Consider the following 19,310-nt stretch of genomic DNA (forward strand, 5'->3'; position numbering starts at 1 on the left):
AGTGAGACTTACAAAGCACCAAAGAATTTCTGCAAACTGCACAGAAGGCAGAATTACAAAGAAAACAAAACAAACTTACAAAAGTTCAAAAGAGTTAGATACTAGCTTTGAGATCAAACCACCAAGTCAAAGAGAAAGAAAATTTATGGAATTGTTAAAACTTGTGGTCATAAGCGCGAGTAAAGTACAGGCGCGGCCATAAGTAAACGGAGCACGCTGTTGCGTTCCAAGTGCAATCACGCTTTCTCCATTGATGATGAAGAAGCGTTGTTTGTCTACAAGAAAGCCCACCAACCTCCTCTACCAGCATGCGTGTACCACTGCTGGAAATTTCAATTAGGCGACGCGTGAAAAATATCTGAAGACAGCTGCGTGCTCTGTTTACTTTTGCAAGCGCCTGTACATCTGGATGGCAGCATTTTATAGACAAGCGTACATCTATGTCCTGTGGCTAAAAATTCCCAGAAGGCACTTCACAAGTCCCACACATAGAAAATCCTGAAGCTATGTTGAGAACAGCTACTACTATCCTGGACATGCATTGCAATGCAATGTTACTAGGCATCAAGCGAGTGAGTGAAGCTAAAGCCAGTAAAACAATTAAGTTAGCCTCGAAAACTGGCCCTGCAAACAGCAACCAGGAAAAGGAGATGTCAGCCTACCTTCTTCAGCTTCCACAGTGGCTTCTACAAGGACAGAGACAAGCAGCGCAACGAGAAAGCAGGGTCAGATGCAGGCATCAAAGGCAGGACAATGGACGGACAGCAGATGTGGTTAGCAGAGGTCACACCACGGTTTTCACAGCCAACTTCCTCGCACACAGGCATTCATGAACAGTCCAGTGACACAGTGACACAAAGGCCAAAAACTCCATTACATTTTTCGGCACAAACACGCCAATCAGTTTGTTTAACAGAATGAAAGTATACTGGAATATCTATCACTTGTCAGCTTAGTAGGAGGCAACGTTACTAGATAAAGACAGTCGGAAAACTTGCTCCGGGTATGCGGCCCCTTTCTGTCGCCGATTTCATCTCAAAGAGATGCGAGCGCATCTCTCGGGTGGTGGGAGTACCGCATTTGTTTTCCCATGGCCTCCGTGACCAGCTCAAGCATCGGTACTTTAACATCGCGCTTCATCTCAGAGGCCACGATTTCTCTTCACCACCGCGGCGCCCATTGGCTGCGCTTGGTCAGTTTGCTGCGCGAATGATTAACGTTAGCTCGCGCCTCGCATCGTCTGCGCCGGGCGCGGCTACTTCTAGCCACGCTCATCTACGAATTGCGCGTCTGGGCTACGTGAGGGGAGGATGCTCGAGGTTGAGCTTCTGGCTGTAAATATCGAAAAAAACTGGAAGACCTTCTTTCCACGGTTTAAAGAAACATGACGTACCGCTTGCCTCCTTGTAGTTTATGTTGATAATATTCCTCGGGTGGGTAATATGCGGTTTTGCAGAGTGATTACCAAGTCTGCTTCGTCGGCCATGTCCAGACCGCTCCTCAAGCTGGGAGTAGCAGACGACGCGCTCATCCTAAAGCGACCGCAGCACCACTGCCTAGACGGCGATCGCGTGGGGCCGCTCTGCTCCCTGGCTCGCCGGCGCAGTTTACTAACCGTTCTTATCTAAAAACGTTGGTAGGAGGTTTCACCAACTCACCATTAGGGAGCTAAACTAACGCAATGTGTTTCACGTTTCTGTCCCACCTGCTGAATCATTAAAGGGCAACTCCAGTTGTTTTCCAAGGTTCATATATTCCAGCAGGACCACAGCTGTCTGTTTTCCTCAGTCTCCATGATTTGTGGTGCGAAATTTTGAAGCCGTACAGCACCTTTTTCTCTTCAAATCAGTCTAATAGCTATCATTTCGTGGCTTTGATTGGGCCTAATTCTACAGTAAACCCGTGTTTGTGATGCCACAACCATTGGCTACCCATTGATAGTCACTAAATGAAAAGATACTGGGTATGTTTTCAATAAATTCAGACATTTCATAAGCAAGGTGATTAACAAGTTCAGCCTTTAAAAGAGTGCATAGGAGCCTCGCTGATGATGTTTGTGGCTTTATGTCTGCACTGCAGGAAGCAGCACCTTTGACTACGCAGCCCATTTTCAGTAATGGTTACCTGCTTTTGACGGTTTTCAAGAATTTTTGCTCATTTTGCTAGGAAAATGGTTTATTACAATAAAGACGACGCAAAACTTTTAAGTTAAGTAACATAATTCGACTGTAAACTTCCAACACTGAAAAATTCCCCGCAGCTGCCTTTTATTCAAAGACCCAGTGAACTGAGCAGTAGTCTCACTACTCGAGTTTCTTTCAAAGTGCTCTCAACTTTATTTTCAAGGTTCCCACGAACTCAATCCTACACACTACTGCAATTTACTCCAGACTGTATAAGTCACCTCCATGCGACGGCTGTAGGTTACGTGCTTAAAGGTACACTGAAGAGGAATCTGAACTCGTCTTTTTGCCGTGGGAACTCAATGTGCACGTTCCGAGCATACTTAGAAACTTCGATTTATTGCCCTGTGTGGCTGATTTTCTTAATTAAATCGAATTAACGTCCGGCTCCCGCCTTTTTTTTTAATTCTCCCTCGTACGGTGGGCGGAGTCGACCAACGCGTGGAGTGCCTTGCAGCCAGTCCCGCGGCGGCTTGCCGCTCTGCCGTCGGCGGAGTAATACGCAGTAGTCCACAGAAGCAAATAGTCCGCGCGTATTTTTATTTCTGCGGGCTTATTTTGCGGCTATATTATCTGCGAATGAAACTATTTATTCACGGAAACCTAAAAAACAAAATAAAGCGAAAGCAAGGCCTCCACGGAGCTGGCTGCAAGGCACTCCACGTGTTGGTCGACTCCGCCCACCGTACGAGGAAGAATTAAAAAAAAAAAGGCGGGAGCCGAACGTTAATTCGATTTAATTAGGAAAATCAGCCACACAGGGCAATAAATCGAAGTTTCTAAGAATGCTCAGAACGTGTAGGTCGAGTTCCCGCGGCAAAAAGACGAGTTCAGATTCTTCTTCAGTGCACCTTTAAGACTAAGGCAGACAACTAGGACAGCAGCACATAGTACACCACACGTCACGGTAACACAAATCACACGAAATGGCTCTCAAGCATGCAAAAGCTAAGCAACACAAGCAGCAAGATTACACAGGAAACAGCGCGCGCTACTAGAGAAACAGAGAATAAAGACAACGGACACGAGTTGAGTTGAAGACAGGGTTAGCAAAAGCCAGCACAAGTTAAGTGCCACAGCATTAGCCTTTGTGTGGTACTGGATGTTTAAGCATGGTCAGTAAGCATACAAGAGTCTGCTGGACCCAGAAGATTATCACTGTATGGCTCCAGAGGCTGCAATACGGCATGACGTACCTTTCCGGCTCCAAAAAGAAGCCTGTGTTCCCTGGATAAGCCGACAATAGCCGTCCACCAGATCCGCAATGCTTTCCGCAATGGCCAGCGAAGGGCACGAGATGCTCAGCACCTGGAAAGATTTTGAACGGGTAGCTTGCACTTACAATTCGACACATGGTGAATATTCAGCAGAAAGGCAGGACAAAGTCATAACGCGAAAGCTAAATCTAAAATGGAGGCATTACTTGTGAACAGCTGCATTATAAAACACTGAAAAGGAAAAAAAATGTGCAAAAATATCTACAAAGGATATGGTCTACACATTACAAAAGAAGGCAGCTCATTTCAAAAACAGCCCTCGCCGTGGTGGCTCAGTGGTTCCGCTACTGAACCGGAGTACCAGGGTTCGATCCTGACCACAGCGGCTGCATTTCGACGGAGGCGGAACGCAAAAGGCGCCCGTGTTAAAGATCCTTGGGTGTTCAAAATTATTCCGGAGCCCTCCACTCAGGCACCTCTTTCTTCCTTTCTTCTTTCGCTCCAATCTTCCTCCCTTCCCTTACGACATGGTTCAGGTGTCCATCGTGATATGTGAGACAGATACCAAGCCATTTCATTTCCTCAAGAACCAATTTACCAATTTTCAAATTTCTGCCAACTAAGCTACTGCAACATTCATCGCCCTTGAAGATTCTGCTTTAGTACAAAAAAGACACCAACAGCTAATCACACCTTCCAGATTACAACAAAAATTGGCATGCACATTGTTAAAAAAAAGCTGTAACTCTACCTATAACATGTTTTAATTTTCTCCTCCTACCTCCAACTCATCTTCGACTTTACATCTTATTTAGGGCACTGCACTTCGCTTGTGCTTTCCCCCACTATCAATGACTAATGCCCTCTTATTCTTCAGAGGTACGCAAGAAATTTTGAACTGGCTCACATCGGTCAATGAGAGCACCTGTAGACCACCATGCTTGCTCACCTCTGAGGCCCCAGCGATCTTCAGCTGGAGCACAGGTTTCGGGCTGATATCGTTGACTATGGTCTGGATGCTCTGCACCTGCTGGAAATTTGCTATGTGGTTCAACTGCAAAGGTAATGCACAGAAGAATTTTTATTATCATTACTACTATCACAGGTTCTGGTAGCTGACAGAACAACAAATGAAAAGTTTATGCACTGCAAACATACAGCAAGTTGGCCATTCTTGAAGCAAAAAGAGACAGATGAGGCAGAGACAGAAGAGAGAGAAATAAAAGTGTCCCTTCAATGTCCTAGTACTGTTCTGAACGCTCAAATAACCCAAACATAAGGCCATGGTTATATGGGTAGAAGTGCTTTTGAAGGGCCAAAGACGCTGGCTATGTACTAAAAAACTTAATTAAATTTTGCTATATACTAGTGCACAAGAATACAAAGTATACCACACAGCTTTTTCTTTTTTTTTTCACACAGAGCAGAGCACTGACCTGTCCATTCCTGTCTGTCAGGTACCCGATGCCAAGTTCTTGGTTCACAACCAATTCCACAGGTACACTCCACCCAGTCTGCAGAGCAAATCACAACACAAATTTAAAATTTGCCACAAAGCTCCTCCGGACAAAATTACGAAGGAACAGGGTGGTTGCAGTGCCAGATGAACCACTGCTACCATATCTCGACTACTGGTGGGACAAAATACACAATGGCAAACTAGACATGTTGGCACATGTTAAGGTGCATGCATGCATTGAAAAACATTACATAAACGCCCTCCATGAGTATCAGCATTGTGAAAGATGCGACAAACGCGGGTAAAGGGTGCTTGCCTTCGTGGCCACCAGATGTCGCCAGCATACAAGTGGCTCCAAGCCCTTACAATCGTTTGCAACACTTTCAAGGTGCCGCCAAAGACCACGGTTTACGCCCGCACACGTCCTCACCCAGTTATGACACTGACTCACCCCGAGGGCGCAGGAGAACGTCTCCCGGTCGTAAGGCAGCACCTGCCGCACCAGCTCCAGGAATCGCAGCATGCACTGGGTCTCACTGAGCTGCGAGCACTTCTTGAAGTGCGCCTGGATCAGCTTGCGCAGATTCTTGGGCTGCAAACGGCGACACGCCATGCAAGGAAAGATGATGATCACATGAGGGTTGCGACGACTCAAGCAGATCCACTGGAGGCTGATGACTTGGGATATATTGTACCACAACTGAACTGTGAAATGGCTTAAAGGTGCACTGAAGAGGAATCTGAACTTGTCTCTTTGCCGCGGGAACTCGATCTACACGTTCCTAGCATTCTTAGCAACTGCGATTTATTGCCCTGTGTGGCTGATTTCCATAATTAAATTGAATTAACATCCGGCTCCCGCCTTTATTTTTTTAATTCTCCCACGTACGGTGGGCGGAGTCGACCAACGCGTGGAGCGCCTTTCACCCAGTCCCGTGGCGGCTTGCCGCTCTGCCATCGGCGGAGTAATGTGTAGTAGTCCGTAGTAGCAAATAGTCCGCGCGTATTTTTATTTCTGCGGGCTTATTTTGCGGCTATATTATCTGCTAATGAAACTATTTATTCATGGAAACCTAAAAAACAAAATAAAGCGAAAGCAATGCCTCCACGGAGCTGGCTGAAAGGCACTTCCTGCGTTGGTCGACTCCGCCCACCGTACGCGGAGGATTAAAAAAATAAAGGCGGGAGCCGGACGTTAATTCGATTTAATTAGGGAAATCGGCCACAGAGGGCAATAAGTCGCAGTTTCTAAGAATGGTAGGAACGTGTAGACCAAGTTCTCGCGGCAAAAAGACAAGTTCAGAATCCTCTTCAGTGCACCTTTAACCTTGTAGTGACATGAACTGCAGGAAACAAAATACTAACTGAATAAATCAAGCTGTTAATGTCACGCTCTATCACAATTAGTAAACTCTTTGTTTTCAAGCTTGTTCTTTGTCATCCAGGCAGCTTAAGAAAAAGTGGATATTGTCATTCATGTCTCAGCTGTAAATTGGCTTGACTTCTTCGAAGGCATGAAATTTAACCCTGGCACTTGACAAACTCAATACTGCAGCAGAAAGAAGTTATTTTTGCATTTAGGATTATGTTGCTGAATTGAATGATGGCCTATATTGCAAAATTATATGGCTAAAAACTTGCGCTTAGATTTCCTATGCAATGACAGTTTGAATATCATCTGTAAGTGCTCTGTGTACATTTGTACCTGTGTCCTAAATACTGTCAAATCTCCATGTAAAAAGTGCAGCGCATGGAAATGTGGACCCTATATTAAAGTGCTGAAATGTGCAAAATCGTCCAAAGTTCCCTTTCAAGCCAGGCATGCAAAATGAACGCCAAGAAAATAGTTTTTAAGATTAACATCCCTGCAGTTTACGGTAGCTTAATATGCTTCAAATGTGCTGCTTTGTTTACATGATGAGTTCTTATGACAGGAATGAGTCAAAAGCAATTTAACTGACACCCTGAAACCAGTGCCGAGTCATAATGCTGAGAAATGAGGTCTCCACAGAAACTGCAAAATTAAGCATCTGGGAGGATGAAATTCTTTTTTTTTCTGTGCAATCGTGGCATGTTCCTCAATAAAATACGAAAATTTTGGCATTTTCCCCCATTGGATAATAATTTATGCCTGAAGGGGACATTAAGTGCACTTCAGCATTTAACACATATACATGGTCTGTTCTGAAAGTAGTAGGACTGGTTTTTTCCTGGGCGAACGGGCGGACGAGAGGTGGTCTGCGCGTGCAGGATCGTTGAAGGGGGATATTGGGAATGCTGTGGAAAATCGGCAGTCGGCTCTTGGCCGTTAAAAAGAGGAGGTCGCTTGTACTGTGAACCCCTGTCGAAACGTCTCGTCACACAGAATCGTCGAGCGTTTACTGCATCAGCGATACGCGATCAAATTTTGAGTAAATCTTGGTAAAACGGGCAAAGAGACTCGCGACATGATTAAGGAGGCCTACGGTGACGCTTCCATGGGTAGATCAGGTGTTTTTGAGTGGCACAAGCTTTTCCGAGAAGGTAAGGAAAGAGTGGAGGAAGACGACCGCTTCAGACGCCCTTCGACCAGCAAGACCAACGAAAATGGGTAGCGAGGGAAACATTTACTTAACAGTGATCGTAGAATGAGTATCAGAATGATTGCTGATGACTTCAGCATTCCTCAAACCCAAGTTTTTGGGATCGTGACAGAAAACTTACCCATGAGGAAAGCGTGCACGAAGTTGGTGCCGGGAGTGTTGTCACAGGAGGAAAAGGCCAACCGGTAGGATCTTTTTCGTCATCTGAATGAGGACCCCGATTTTTTGCCCAGCACAAGGTGGCAACGCTGTCTCAGCCCCCCTACAGCCTCGACTTGGCCCTGCCAGACTTTTTTCTATTCCCGAGAATAAAATCGACGCTCGAGGGGAAACATCACGGATCGGTAGAGGTGGTTCAACAGGCCGTGACGAGGGAGCTAAACAGCATTCCGGTCCAGGCGTTCCTGGAGGCGTACGAAAATTGTAAAACTCATTGGCAGCAGTGAGTAGGTGCGGAAGGGTGCTACCTTGAAAAATTGTAATCGTTTGTACTATTCTCTTGAATAAATTTTGTTTAAAAAAATGAGTCCTACTACTTTCAGAACAGACCATGTATGACACACATTGTCAGACAGAGACAGGGTCCTCGGGGAAGGGAGCACGTCAGACCTTGTTGGCCGAGATGATGTGCGCAGGCAGGAACTTGTGCAGGCCAATCTCTTTCTCGATCAGCTCGTAGTTGGACTTCTTGTCCAGTGCGCCATGGGTCATGTCCTTGCAAAATCTCCTGCAGAGGAATTCACCACTGGGTCACACATTAAGACGAGCTAACATCAGGAAGTTGAGAGATATGTGCATACTGAACAACACCACAAGGCTTCCCTCCACCCAACTTAAAAGCAAAAAACTTAGAACACCCTCAAATGTAACAGCTGCAGGCTTAAAGCTGCACACCAGTGAGGGAAACATCTGTCACATGTGACTAATGAGAAAGAACTCCACGCTTGCCTTGACATTTGAAGCCAAGTCTGGTAGTGTAATGGTATCCGAAAAAGAATAATTATAAATTTGAAATTGGAGTTAGAACAGCAGAACAGAATGTTGAAGCTTTCTTCATGGTGCCTCACATATTTGGTGTGGTGGACACATCAGCTGACCATCTACTACTACAGCAACATAATTTCTTCTGTACTGATCAAGGGTCAAGGCAAACATGACAATGTTTTTACTGTTAGCAAGGTGACCTTGTAGAGAGCATTTATTCTTTATTCACTAAACTCTGCTATGAAATCTTTAAGTCTGCTCTCAGTACACCTGTGTTGTAACTCCTTTCCTTTGGTGCATAAAGTAATTCCCTGCAACACAATTCAGTAGTACATTCAAGCAGATACTAGACTGTAACAGTGTTTTTGCAAGACATCTATGGTGGCTGGGAGAAGTACTACATTACAGGGTTCAAAATTAAGGTAGTGACATTTAATGGCTCTCACATCCATTGCTTAAGTCCTTCAAGAAAAGGGAAGACTGGTCGCCAGACAAACATAACAGTTCGGAAGTCAAAATGTGCATTGGGAAGATCTGTGATGGTGCATGAGACCTTGAAAAAAAAAAAAAGTACTCCAGAGGACAACGTTACTGTGATGCCTTTGAAGCTACCATAGAACCAAAAGACACATTGTAATGAGAATCATCACCGTCTCCTTTCCTCTACAAATCAGAGCACGACAACTGGGCTCTCCAGATGTTTTTCCTCTGATTTTACGTTTCCAGTGCCATGGGCTAGTGAAAAGCCGACTCCTATTTTCATGCTCACAGGCAGGATCAAGACACAGAATGAAAAAATTATGCGCCACACCCCTTTCCCTATTTCCCTGCAAGGTCATTCACTCCCAGGCCCTTCTGAAATCGGGATATAGGGAAGAGAGCAACAAAAAGTGAGGAAACTGGGAATGGGGACAGGGAAATGGATACTGATAGCGGGGAAAGTCAAGATGTGGGAAAACAGAGAAAAGTGAATACAGAGAAAGCGAGACTAGAAGATACAGAAAAATGGAAGAATAGAGAAACCTCCTAGGCTCTTCACCCTCGTTTAGCACAAGGAAGTGGAAGTGACAGCTGCGCAACATCATAAATGTTATGAGAACACCCCGTCCCTGGATCACCTACATAACACACCGACTGGGCAAAAAATACCACAACTCCAAAATGCACATCGCAACACTGTCTACCCTCAAGACCATGAAAGAAACCAATCACAAGAACACGCAGAGACAATAACTTGCCTAATTTCTAAGCAGCATAGATGAATCGCCAGGTCCTGATCCACATTCACACTTTTTCGTAGATAGTCACTCTTGACCTAAGGGCAAAGGAGAAAGCATAAAAAAGGGCTCTTGCAAACCGGAGTTAGAAAAGTGATATCACTTATGTTACAGTCCAGCCATATCTCCACACAAATAACAGTTGCAAGGCTTTACTACGCCTACAAAGTTCATGTTTTTTTCTTTCGAAATGAGGCATACGTCAGATCACAATGTTCATCTAGCATACTGGCAGCACAATTAAGTGTACATAAATACATTTTTTAAAACATTCATTAAAGGTGCACTGAAGAGGAATCTGAACTTGTCTTTTTGCCGCGGGAACTCTATCTACACGTTCCGAGCTTTCTTAGAAACTGCGATTTACTGCCCTGTGTGGCCGATTTCCACAATTAAATCGAATTAACGTCCGGCTCCCGCCTTTTTTTTTTAATTCTGCCTCGTACGGTGGGCGGAGTCGACCAACGCGTGGAGTGCCTTTCACCCAGTCCCGTGGCGGCTTGCCGCTCTGCCATCGGCGGAGTAATACGTAGTAGTCCGTAGTAGCAAATAGTCCGCGCATATTTTTATTTCTTCGGGCTTATTTTGCGGCTATATTATCTGCGAATGAAACTATTTATTCACGGAAACCTAAAAAACAAAATAAAGCGAAAGCAAAGCCTCCACGGAGCTGGCTGAAAGGCACTCCACGCGTTGGTCGACTCCGCCTACCGTACGAGGGAGAATTAAAAAAAGAAGGCGGGAGCCGGACGTTAATTCATTTTAATTGGGGAAATCGGCCACACAGGGCAATAAGTCACTGTTTCTAAGAATGCTAGGAACGTGTGGATCGAGTTCCCGCGGCAAAAAGGCATGTTCAGATTCCTCTTCAGTGCACTTTTAAGAAGTGGTGCACACCTTATTTTGGGATCAAGGCAATTTCATATTCTTCCAGTCGAGAAAAAAAAGACTGCAGTGTTCAGATATCTCACCTGTTTGTAGAAGTAAGTAAAGAGCACGGGGTCCTTGTCATGGAATTCTTGCAAATTACTGAGGAGGTAGCGTACTCTCAGCTCAAACCTTGGAATGAAAGAAAGGAGTGGGGAAAAAAAAAAAATTTTTTTTTCATTACAAGCAGTTCCATTTTCACTAACTGGACCTCAAAGATGGTGGCAGCAAGTGAAGAATTTCAGTAAATTATTATTCGTGAATTATGATTAATCCTGTAACGAGAAAAACCTCCAGACTTTCAACCCTCCCCAGGGTGAGGAAGCAACAGCAAATGCAACATAACTTCCAAGCCTCTCCACCTCCTTTGTGTACCAAAAATGACTTCTAGAGTCACCGCGTCATTGTATATTACAATGCAACATAAATATGTTGTAATGGCCTGAAAGCATGCAGAGGGTATTGCAGTGAACAAACAACAAACTATTGTACATATATAGAGCTCTGAACCAAAAACATAAATGCACACACCAAGCACCACCAGTATAAAACAAAGACGGGGTGATTTAGACCACTTCTCTGTTCACCATTATTTCAGAAGTGACCATGATGCAGACACAGCTGCCCATGCGTACCTCCAGTCGCTGGTGTTCTGCTGTGGGAGGTACTTCTCGACCACCTGGAACATGGTGGTGTCCTGGTGCAGCCACCGGACTTCACCGGAAGCCGGGTGGTGCAGACGCAGTGCCAGCAGGCACTCCAGGGGCAGGGGCCGCTCGGACAGCTGAGAGGAGAGCAGCCGCAAGATGCCCTGCACGCGCACAGACCAGTTAGCTTGGATTCCAGTCTTAGAGCACACTTAAAGTCCAAATACCCACACTGAATGCAGTACATTAACACCACCTGCACCGCCTGTACATTAACATCAACACCACCACCCCCAACTGCAGAATAGGATTACGATTATACAATAGTTTGGGCCAAGTAAAGAGATTCAATGCTTCCAACACGCTGCAAAACTCAATCACTACCTCAAGTTTCTACGCTGCTCACACCAACGAGAAGCACAATTTTTCACTGTGACCCATAACATCAAGATACTGTTCTACCTTAGAATACCAGTAGTTCTACCAGGAAGCTTACAAACGTTCTGAAAGAATTCTTAACCCTGGAGCCATATTTATAAGCAATACTGATATTTCAAGCAGACCTCACTCAGTGAGAGTATGGTATTTAGGTCACGGAGATGTCACCTTGTTTCTTATACAAAAAGGCCTCTTAAAGGTGCACTAAAGAGGATTCTGAGCCCACCTTTTTATCGTGGGAACACAATCTGCACGCTTGAAGCAGATGTCACCTTGTTTCTTATACAAAAAGGCCTCTTAAAGGTGCACTAAAGAGGATTCTGAGCCCACCTTTTTATCGTGGGAACACAATCTGCACGCTTGAAGCAGATGTCACCTTGTTTCTTATACAAAAAGGCCTCTTAAAGGTGCACTAAAGAGGATTCTGAGCCCACCTTTTTATCGTGGGAACACAATCTGCACGCTTGAAGCACTCTTAGAAACTTTGAATTATTGTCCTCTGTGGCCAATTTCCCTATTAAATTGGATCAAAAGTCCCGGATACTGCCCTTTTTTTTTTTAATTGACCTCCGAGAGTAGGAGGAGACAACCAATGCGTGGAGTGCCTTGCAGCCAGTCGCATGGCAGCTTGCCGCTCTGCCATCTGCGGAGTGACATGTATAATACATGGAGTGATTGGCAAAAGCAAAGAGTCCATGCATATTTTTGTTTCCATGGGCCTAATTTGCAGCTATGTTGTCTGCAGCTGAAACTATTTATTCACTGAAACCTAAAAAACAAAATAAAAGCGAAAGCGAAGCTGCCACATGGCTGGCTGAAAGGCACTCCAGGCGTTGGTTGACTCCTCCTACTCTCGGAGGTAAGTTAAAAAAAAAAAGGCACGAGCCGGGACATTTATCTGATTTAATAGAGAAATAGGCCACACAGGACGCTAACTCGCAGTTTCTAAGAATGCGCGGAGCATTTAGACCGAGTTCCCGCGGTAAAAAAACGAGCTCAGAATCCTCTTTAGTGCACCTTTAAGAGATATTAAGAATGTTTGTTTGCTGTCTGCATGTGGTAGAACATAAACATAACTAAGACCCCTAATTTTTGCCACATAAAGTTTTTAATTCGGCGAAGTGAGAACAAATACTCTGCAATATTTCGCGCTCCCGCGCATTAACGAATGCAGCCTTAGGCGCAGAAGCGGACGCGCGCTTCGCCTCAATGATCCAACGTCGTCGAGAAGCTGGCTTTCCCTAGCAACTCAAGAGCATAGCGGGTGAGCTCGCCGTGAGGGCCGCAGCGCGAGTCCCGAATGAAGCGGCGTCCTGCTAGGACATAGGCTCAAGATATGCATTTCAAGATATCCAAGATACGCAGGCATCACACTGCCATGCAGGCATGCTACGGACAGAGACATTAACCTCTTTTAGCCTTAGAACACGCCTACATAGCCATGATTCTGATTCAATACTCATTCCAAATCAAATATAGAGGCCGCAGCTGTAAATGCTGCTAGGATGCACTGCACTACAGGTAGAAGTGATTGTGCAGGCACTGGCCTTGAACTTCAGGGGTGAGAGAAAGAAGTAAAATAGTTCAAGGAAGGAAGGTGGAGAGGTCAGTGAGCCGGCCGGAGGAATGTGTATCTGACCTTCTACGATCCACACTACAGGAGGGGAAGGAAAGGAGTGAAATAGGTGGAAAACGCAGAAGGGCTAGGTGTTGCATGCGGGTTCTTAAGCGCTCTGTTGATGGCCTAGCTGGATTAACATACAAACACAAGGTGCGTCACAGACAAACCACACTTGTTCATCGACGGACAGGATCCCGCCCCCATCTGTGTTGTTAGACCAGTTCGCTGGCGGCACATTGGCAGGCTGTCTTCAGAACACACAGCGTGACGAATCCCCGGGAGGAAACCCATCCTCACCTTGACGTCGGTGGCATCGCCGCACTTGACGCCCTTGAAGGTGTCGTTGGACAGGTGCACCCTCAGCGGGGACATGGGCGTCTCCGGGGCAGCGGCACCCGCCCGCGCGGCCAGCGGAGAGGTGGGCCGGCTGCCGCCGCCGCGGGTCGGGGACAGCACGGGCTTGCGCGGGGGACACGGCGAGGCGCCCGCCGCGTCGCGCACTCCCGCCAACGACTCGGGCTCATCTTGCAGCCTGCGAGAGAGAATAAGACCCCGAGTTGACGGACCCCGCTCCACGACCTTGCCCCGGAGGTAAAGCCCCAGAGTCCACCAATAGAACACTGAAGAAAACTCCCATAAATTTCACAGCATCAGCTGCATTAGCCAGACCCCGCCGTCCTGGCTCTCCCTCTGGATCTCGTGGTCGTCGTCCTCGTGAAATGACGTCATTACCTACGGCACGGCCACGTGACCCAACTCCTCACACATGACCGTGACCCCCTACACAACAAGGACCCCATGGCTCCCGTAACGGTGACATCGAAACAGTTGTGATGCCCCCCAAACTTTTTTGACCAAATTACATAGTTTCGGATTTAGTTCGTCAGCAGCGGAAAGTTTAAACTATATAGTTCACTAAATTATTTGGAACATTTTTCCTGCCATTTCACTCAAACTCGCGGGGCTGTTGATAACGTTTAGTTAGTACACCGGGGAACTGTAAATTGCGCGGTTTAACGTCCAGAAGCAATGCACGGGCAATGAGAGACACCGTATCGGAGGGCTCGGATTAATTTCGGCCACCTGGAGTTATTTAATATACAATGACATCGCACGGCACACGGGCAGCTTTTGCGTTTCGTCTCCACGGAAACGCGGCCGCCGAGGCCGGGATCAAGACCATGACCTTGGGATCAGCAGCCGAACGCCAAAGCTACTGAGCCACCGCGGCGGGTGTGTCGGGCACATCACGATCACCAGAAGGAAGAGGCCAGATATCCTCGCATATCCCCAAAATAAACAAATAAAAAGAAAGCTTGCAGAACTTCGTTCTGAGTGAAAGCGTATTTTTTATACTTTGAATCAGGTAATCCATCGATATAAGCTAATTTCAAACTGTCCTCATAATCTACGAGTTATGAAATTTGTAGTGTTAAAGAAAGAAAGAAAGAAAGAAAGAAAGAAAGAAAGAAAGAAAGAAAGAAAGAAAGAAAGAAAGAAAGAAAGAAAGAAAGAAAGAAAGAAAGAAAGGAAAGACGTCTCAACAGTTCCCCATATTGTTGCAGGTGACGCGACGATCTGCAAATCCCCAAACTTTGGATACATCGAGCCTTTTTGATTTCGAATGTGGGGACGTTTTCAAGACTGGTGCGAACACAAAGCTAGGCTCGACTCCAGCCTCTCACACAAGCATAGTTGCTGCACCAGCTTGGAGCGCAGTGCAACGGTGGCAAATACAAGAGAGACACCACAGAGCACAATAGGAGATTCGTCCTCCCCTGCCTTAATTCGGAGGTCAAGGGTTCACATCCTATTATGCATTGTGAACCATCTACCGGTGAGACTGTATGCTACAGCTGCTCTCTCGTTACACAGAGGGAGCAGCAGAAAATAACAGCCTTGATAAGATCGGTCGCAGGAGCGTGATTAACTGACCAGTCTCAGACAACACCTAACAGGCACACCAGCAGCATTTCAGTACAGCGTACACGATATGCATCGGCTCCATCCTTCATGTCGCTACAAACACCAGACATACATAAACGAAGCGCTGTCTGAACCAACGTGGCTACCAAACCGCACCGCGAGCCACCGGCTGCGTTCCACGATGTCGATACACTTTTTTGGTCGACGGCAACTACACACGCTTCACCACACGGCACATACGCATATCTATCTAGGAGAAGCCCCACATACAGGAAGGACACGCCGAAAATGGAGCGCAACAAACAAGGGCCAGAGTACGGTGTAGCCAGACGTTCGCCGGGGCGCTATCTTCTGTTCTGCGCGTGCGTGGAAAAGGAGAATATTTGCGATAGGCTGTAAGAGCACAGTTAAAAGCCGCTATTCCCTTTCGCGCAATGAATTAGTGCTGTGTTATTGAACGCATAGGACAGCGGTTCGAATCCGCTTTTTACTATTTTACTTGTCTTTGAGACGGGCCGGAAGCTGGAAACCGGAAGCTGGTGACTGCACCGTTGCGCAAGCGCACTGCACGAGATCGCGCGTGAGCGAATGCCAAGACAAGAAAGGGCGCGCAAAAGAGGAGCATTAACCGAGTTAAAGACACCCCCCCCCCTTCCCCCACCCCCTTTTAGAAAAAAAAAAAAAGAAAAGTTCAGTACGCCTCGCGATAAAAATCCCGCGACTACACCTGAGATCCCGAAAACATAATGCACTCCTTCTTTCGGGAAGAAGAAAATACGTAAAATGCATCCACAAGTCAAGCAGGTGACGAAAACACGGAGATTAATAAAACAGCCTTCGGCGTTTCCGAAAAGTAACTCATATTAGAAGACATAAAAACGAAACTGGCATCTCCTTACTGAATGCAATGTGCTTCACCGCAACACGCGTAGGCACGTATTTCACGAAGGCGGCTTTAACGTATTATACATAAGTGATATGGTCACCATAAGCAATGTCCCGTTATGGGCCCATAGGGTAAATAAATGGAATGCAATAATGATCATCATCATCATCATCATCGTCAGCCCAACAACGTCCACGGCAGGACAAACCCTGTCCTGTTTTAGCTGTGGCCACCTTATCCCTCGCAAACTTCCTCACCTAGTAGTTTGGTATGTGGGGTTTAATTAGAAGCCTCATTGAAGCACTGCAGATTAATTCAGGCCACCTGGGTTACCTTAATGTGCGCTGAAACCGCAGCCACACAACGAGCGTGTTTTGCACTGCACCTGCACCGAAATGCAGCCGCCGCGACCGGGATTCGATCCCACGACCTTGGGGCTCGGCAGCCGAAAGTCACAGGCGCCGAGACACCGCAGCGGGTGTGCACGACATCCACGAAGAGCGAGCAAAGAGAAGGCCCGTCCACGAGGGAAGAATGCGAGTCGACTCGGACGAGTCTTCGCTGCAGGATTCCCCTTCCGAATTCCGAACAGGTCCGGTTGCTCAGCGAGAGCCGTGTTTGCTCTGCGACCAACTCGAAACAATGGGTCCTTCTCTGCTTTCCTGTCAGCGCATCGCATTCCTCCACAAAACTTTTATTTCGCATTCATTTGAGAAAGCCTATACGCGGACTCCGTCAGTTCAAAACTTACTGTCTCTACGCGAAGGGCATTTGGGCTTGTCGACAAACATTGAAGGAATTTCGCGCATCCTCTTGAAAAGAACAAACCCTACCTCTACGACTACATTCTTTTTCAAAGATGTCTACTTAAATATTGAACTACGTATTTCCTGCATTCCTCAGCTAACGTACTTCTCTCCCTACACCTTCTTCCTAATGCACAGTAACATGTCGGTGGTTTCCACACGTATGCTTGGCTTTTTATTCTACGTTTAATGAGACAGCGTTCTCCTCCTTTCTGCTGTTGCGTTGCGCTACTTTGCAGGGCTACACAAACACGAGGCCTTTCGCTCCGCTACCCACAAGTTCATCGCGAACACCCGAAGAATGCAATACAGGCTCCTTTCTTGCATCAAAAACTTTCACTTGACAATAGGCTCTCATTCCGCGTTTTCTTTACTGTAACTCCTGCTGTTTAGCACCGCTTCTGAACATGCACTACAGTAACCGACTGGCCCAATTCACCCTATTTCCAGGAAGCCCCGAACACTTTTTTTTTTCTCAATGAGGGAGGGGAAAGGGCACTTTTTTTCATCTTTTCATTCGAACATTTATTAAATTTCACTTTTGCTTACATTTTTCTTATACTGCCCTGTTCAAGAGAATCCGTACACAAAACTTTAAAACGAAATGAACAGCCTCATAAAGATGTACGCACGAAGAGTGATCGACTGCATCGAAGAAGTCTGCTCACAGTCTTTCAACTCTGATAATCATGCTCGTAAGTGGGGTCAGTTAATCAATGACTTCTGTTGGGGCACGATTAGATTACAGGTTACTCAAACGACGAGCCTCAAGTTTCGCTACAAAGCCAACTAGCTCAGAGCCACACTGCGTTGTACATTAACAACGTCCTAGAATTGAAGCGTTTGTCAGAAATATGACGTAAGTGCAAGCATTTCGAGATTTGGCGTATGAGGGCGTGCCCCTTTACAGAAATGTTAGGAGGTGGGGGTAAGTTTTGAATCCTTCGCTGCGTGGCCGATTCCTCTCGTGGGCAAATAAGCCATGCTTTCGAGGATGCAACAGTTGCAATTAGAGCAGAACTCACGTGGTTAGTAGGGGAGTGGAGAAGGTAGCGAAGGAGGCACGCTGCCAATTAAGGTAGGATACAATTTCTTAAAATCAGCAGCTGGTAAAATGGGTCATAATCCGCGGTTTCCTGTATTACTCCGCTGACCAAACACAACAGTAAGCCTCATCAGCTTTTTGATGTTTGGCTGCATCAAATATGTCAGAGGTGCCAAAATCCTTCAGCTTATTACTCTGTCTGATAGTAATAAACGAGTAGAGACACTAAATTTTAGTAGTGTGTTCTCTCTTTGGAACGACGCGCAGCTCACTAGGAAACAGACAGCCACGTGAATTGCGCCAACAAATGGTAAATAATTAATAATGGTTTTTTTTTTTTCTCTCATGCTGTTTCGGTTTCAGTTTGAACAGCCGAACGACAGATGGGACGTCACAGACGAGGCGAGGTCACGTGTGGCGTGCGAAAACTGCCATGTAATCTTTGCTTGTTCACTTTAATCATTCCAACTCTTGGGCAGGCTTGCGTGCCGTAAAGGCTTGCGTCTTTACGTGACGCAAAGACGCGTTCGGGTCACGTGACGCATACGAAAGCTGCAGCATGGTCGCTGCTTTCTTCATTTCGCATCAACTCTCACGCAAGCCTGCCTAAGAGTTGGAATGATTAAAGTGAACAAGCAAAGATTACATGGCAGTTTTCGCATGCCACACATGACCTCACATCGTCTGTGACGTCACAGCTGTCGTTGGGCTTTTGAAACCGAAAGGGCACGAGAAAAAAAAAAGGGGGGGAATTATAAATTATTCAGCCAACGCAAGTAAATTCCACGTCATGACTCATATACACCATTGTCCAGCGCTTCATTCCGCAGAAAATAAAATCCACAAGTTTGGTGAGTGTACTCTTAATAGCGGACTACTTTTTGTCGCGGAGGAATTCAGTGTGGCGGTCACTGCAGACTTGAATTAAAAAGAGGTGAGAATGAAGCAGAAGAATGGCTTGGGCTAGTTTGCACATGCTGGTTGCAAACAAACCAAAAAAAAACAAAAATGAGAGGACACACAAGCTCCGCCTTAAGGTATGAAGCGATATAGCGTAATGCCTTAATTCCCCTATATGCAGAATACGTCATTCTGTACTTTACATTCATAGACCCCTGGGAAGTCCTCACACCACTGCTGGCGCAGCGGTGCAACGGTTAGGCGATGCGCCACTGCCCTGCGATGACAGGCGCTGCCACCGATGGGGCTCACTGAGCGACTCAGGTTGCTCTTCTCGAACGACCAATCATTAACTGCCACCTGTCACGGTGGGCAGGTTGTGGTGACGCTGCAAGGTCACGTGACTTAGGTG

At 46.3% G+C, this 19,310-nt stretch overlaps 1 protein-coding gene across 9 annotated transcripts in view; it reads right to left on the minus strand.

Moving 5' to 3' along the window:
* The window catches only part of Fak (protein tyrosine kinase 2 Fak), an 83,406-nt gene that overhangs the window by 22,316 nt on the left and 41,780 nt on the right, over positions 1 to 19,310 (minus strand). For 7 of the 9 annotated variants that reach the window (XM_089551728.1, XM_089551727.1, XM_089551725.1 and 4 more), the window contains exons 2-11: positions 13,633 to 13,867; positions 11,265 to 11,440; positions 10,674 to 10,761; positions 9,664 to 9,740; positions 8,051 to 8,168; positions 5,311 to 5,451; positions 4,837 to 4,914; positions 4,350 to 4,454; positions 3,380 to 3,491; positions 663 to 686 (exon numbers count right to left, since the gene is read on the minus strand). In XM_089551728.1, the coding sequence (XP_089407854.1) occupies positions 663 to 686; positions 3,380 to 3,491; positions 4,350 to 4,454; positions 4,837 to 4,914; positions 5,311 to 5,451; positions 8,051 to 8,168; positions 9,664 to 9,740; positions 10,674 to 10,761; positions 11,265 to 11,440; positions 13,633 to 13,867 (1,154 nt within the window). The remainder of the gene's footprint in view (positions 1 to 662; positions 687 to 3,379; positions 3,492 to 4,349; positions 4,455 to 4,836; positions 4,915 to 5,310; positions 5,452 to 8,050; positions 8,169 to 9,663; positions 9,741 to 10,673; positions 10,762 to 11,264; positions 11,441 to 13,632; positions 13,868 to 19,310) is intronic. The other 2 variants (XM_089551726.1, XM_089551732.1) reach the window with 1 other exon arrangement.

Source organism: Amblyomma mixtum, chromosome 7, assembly GCF_055824585.1.
Source record: "Amblyomma mixtum isolate Tamu chromosome 7, ASM5582458v1, whole genome shotgun sequence".
NCBI lineage: Eukaryota > Metazoa > Arthropoda > Arachnida > Ixodida > Ixodidae > Amblyomma > Amblyomma mixtum.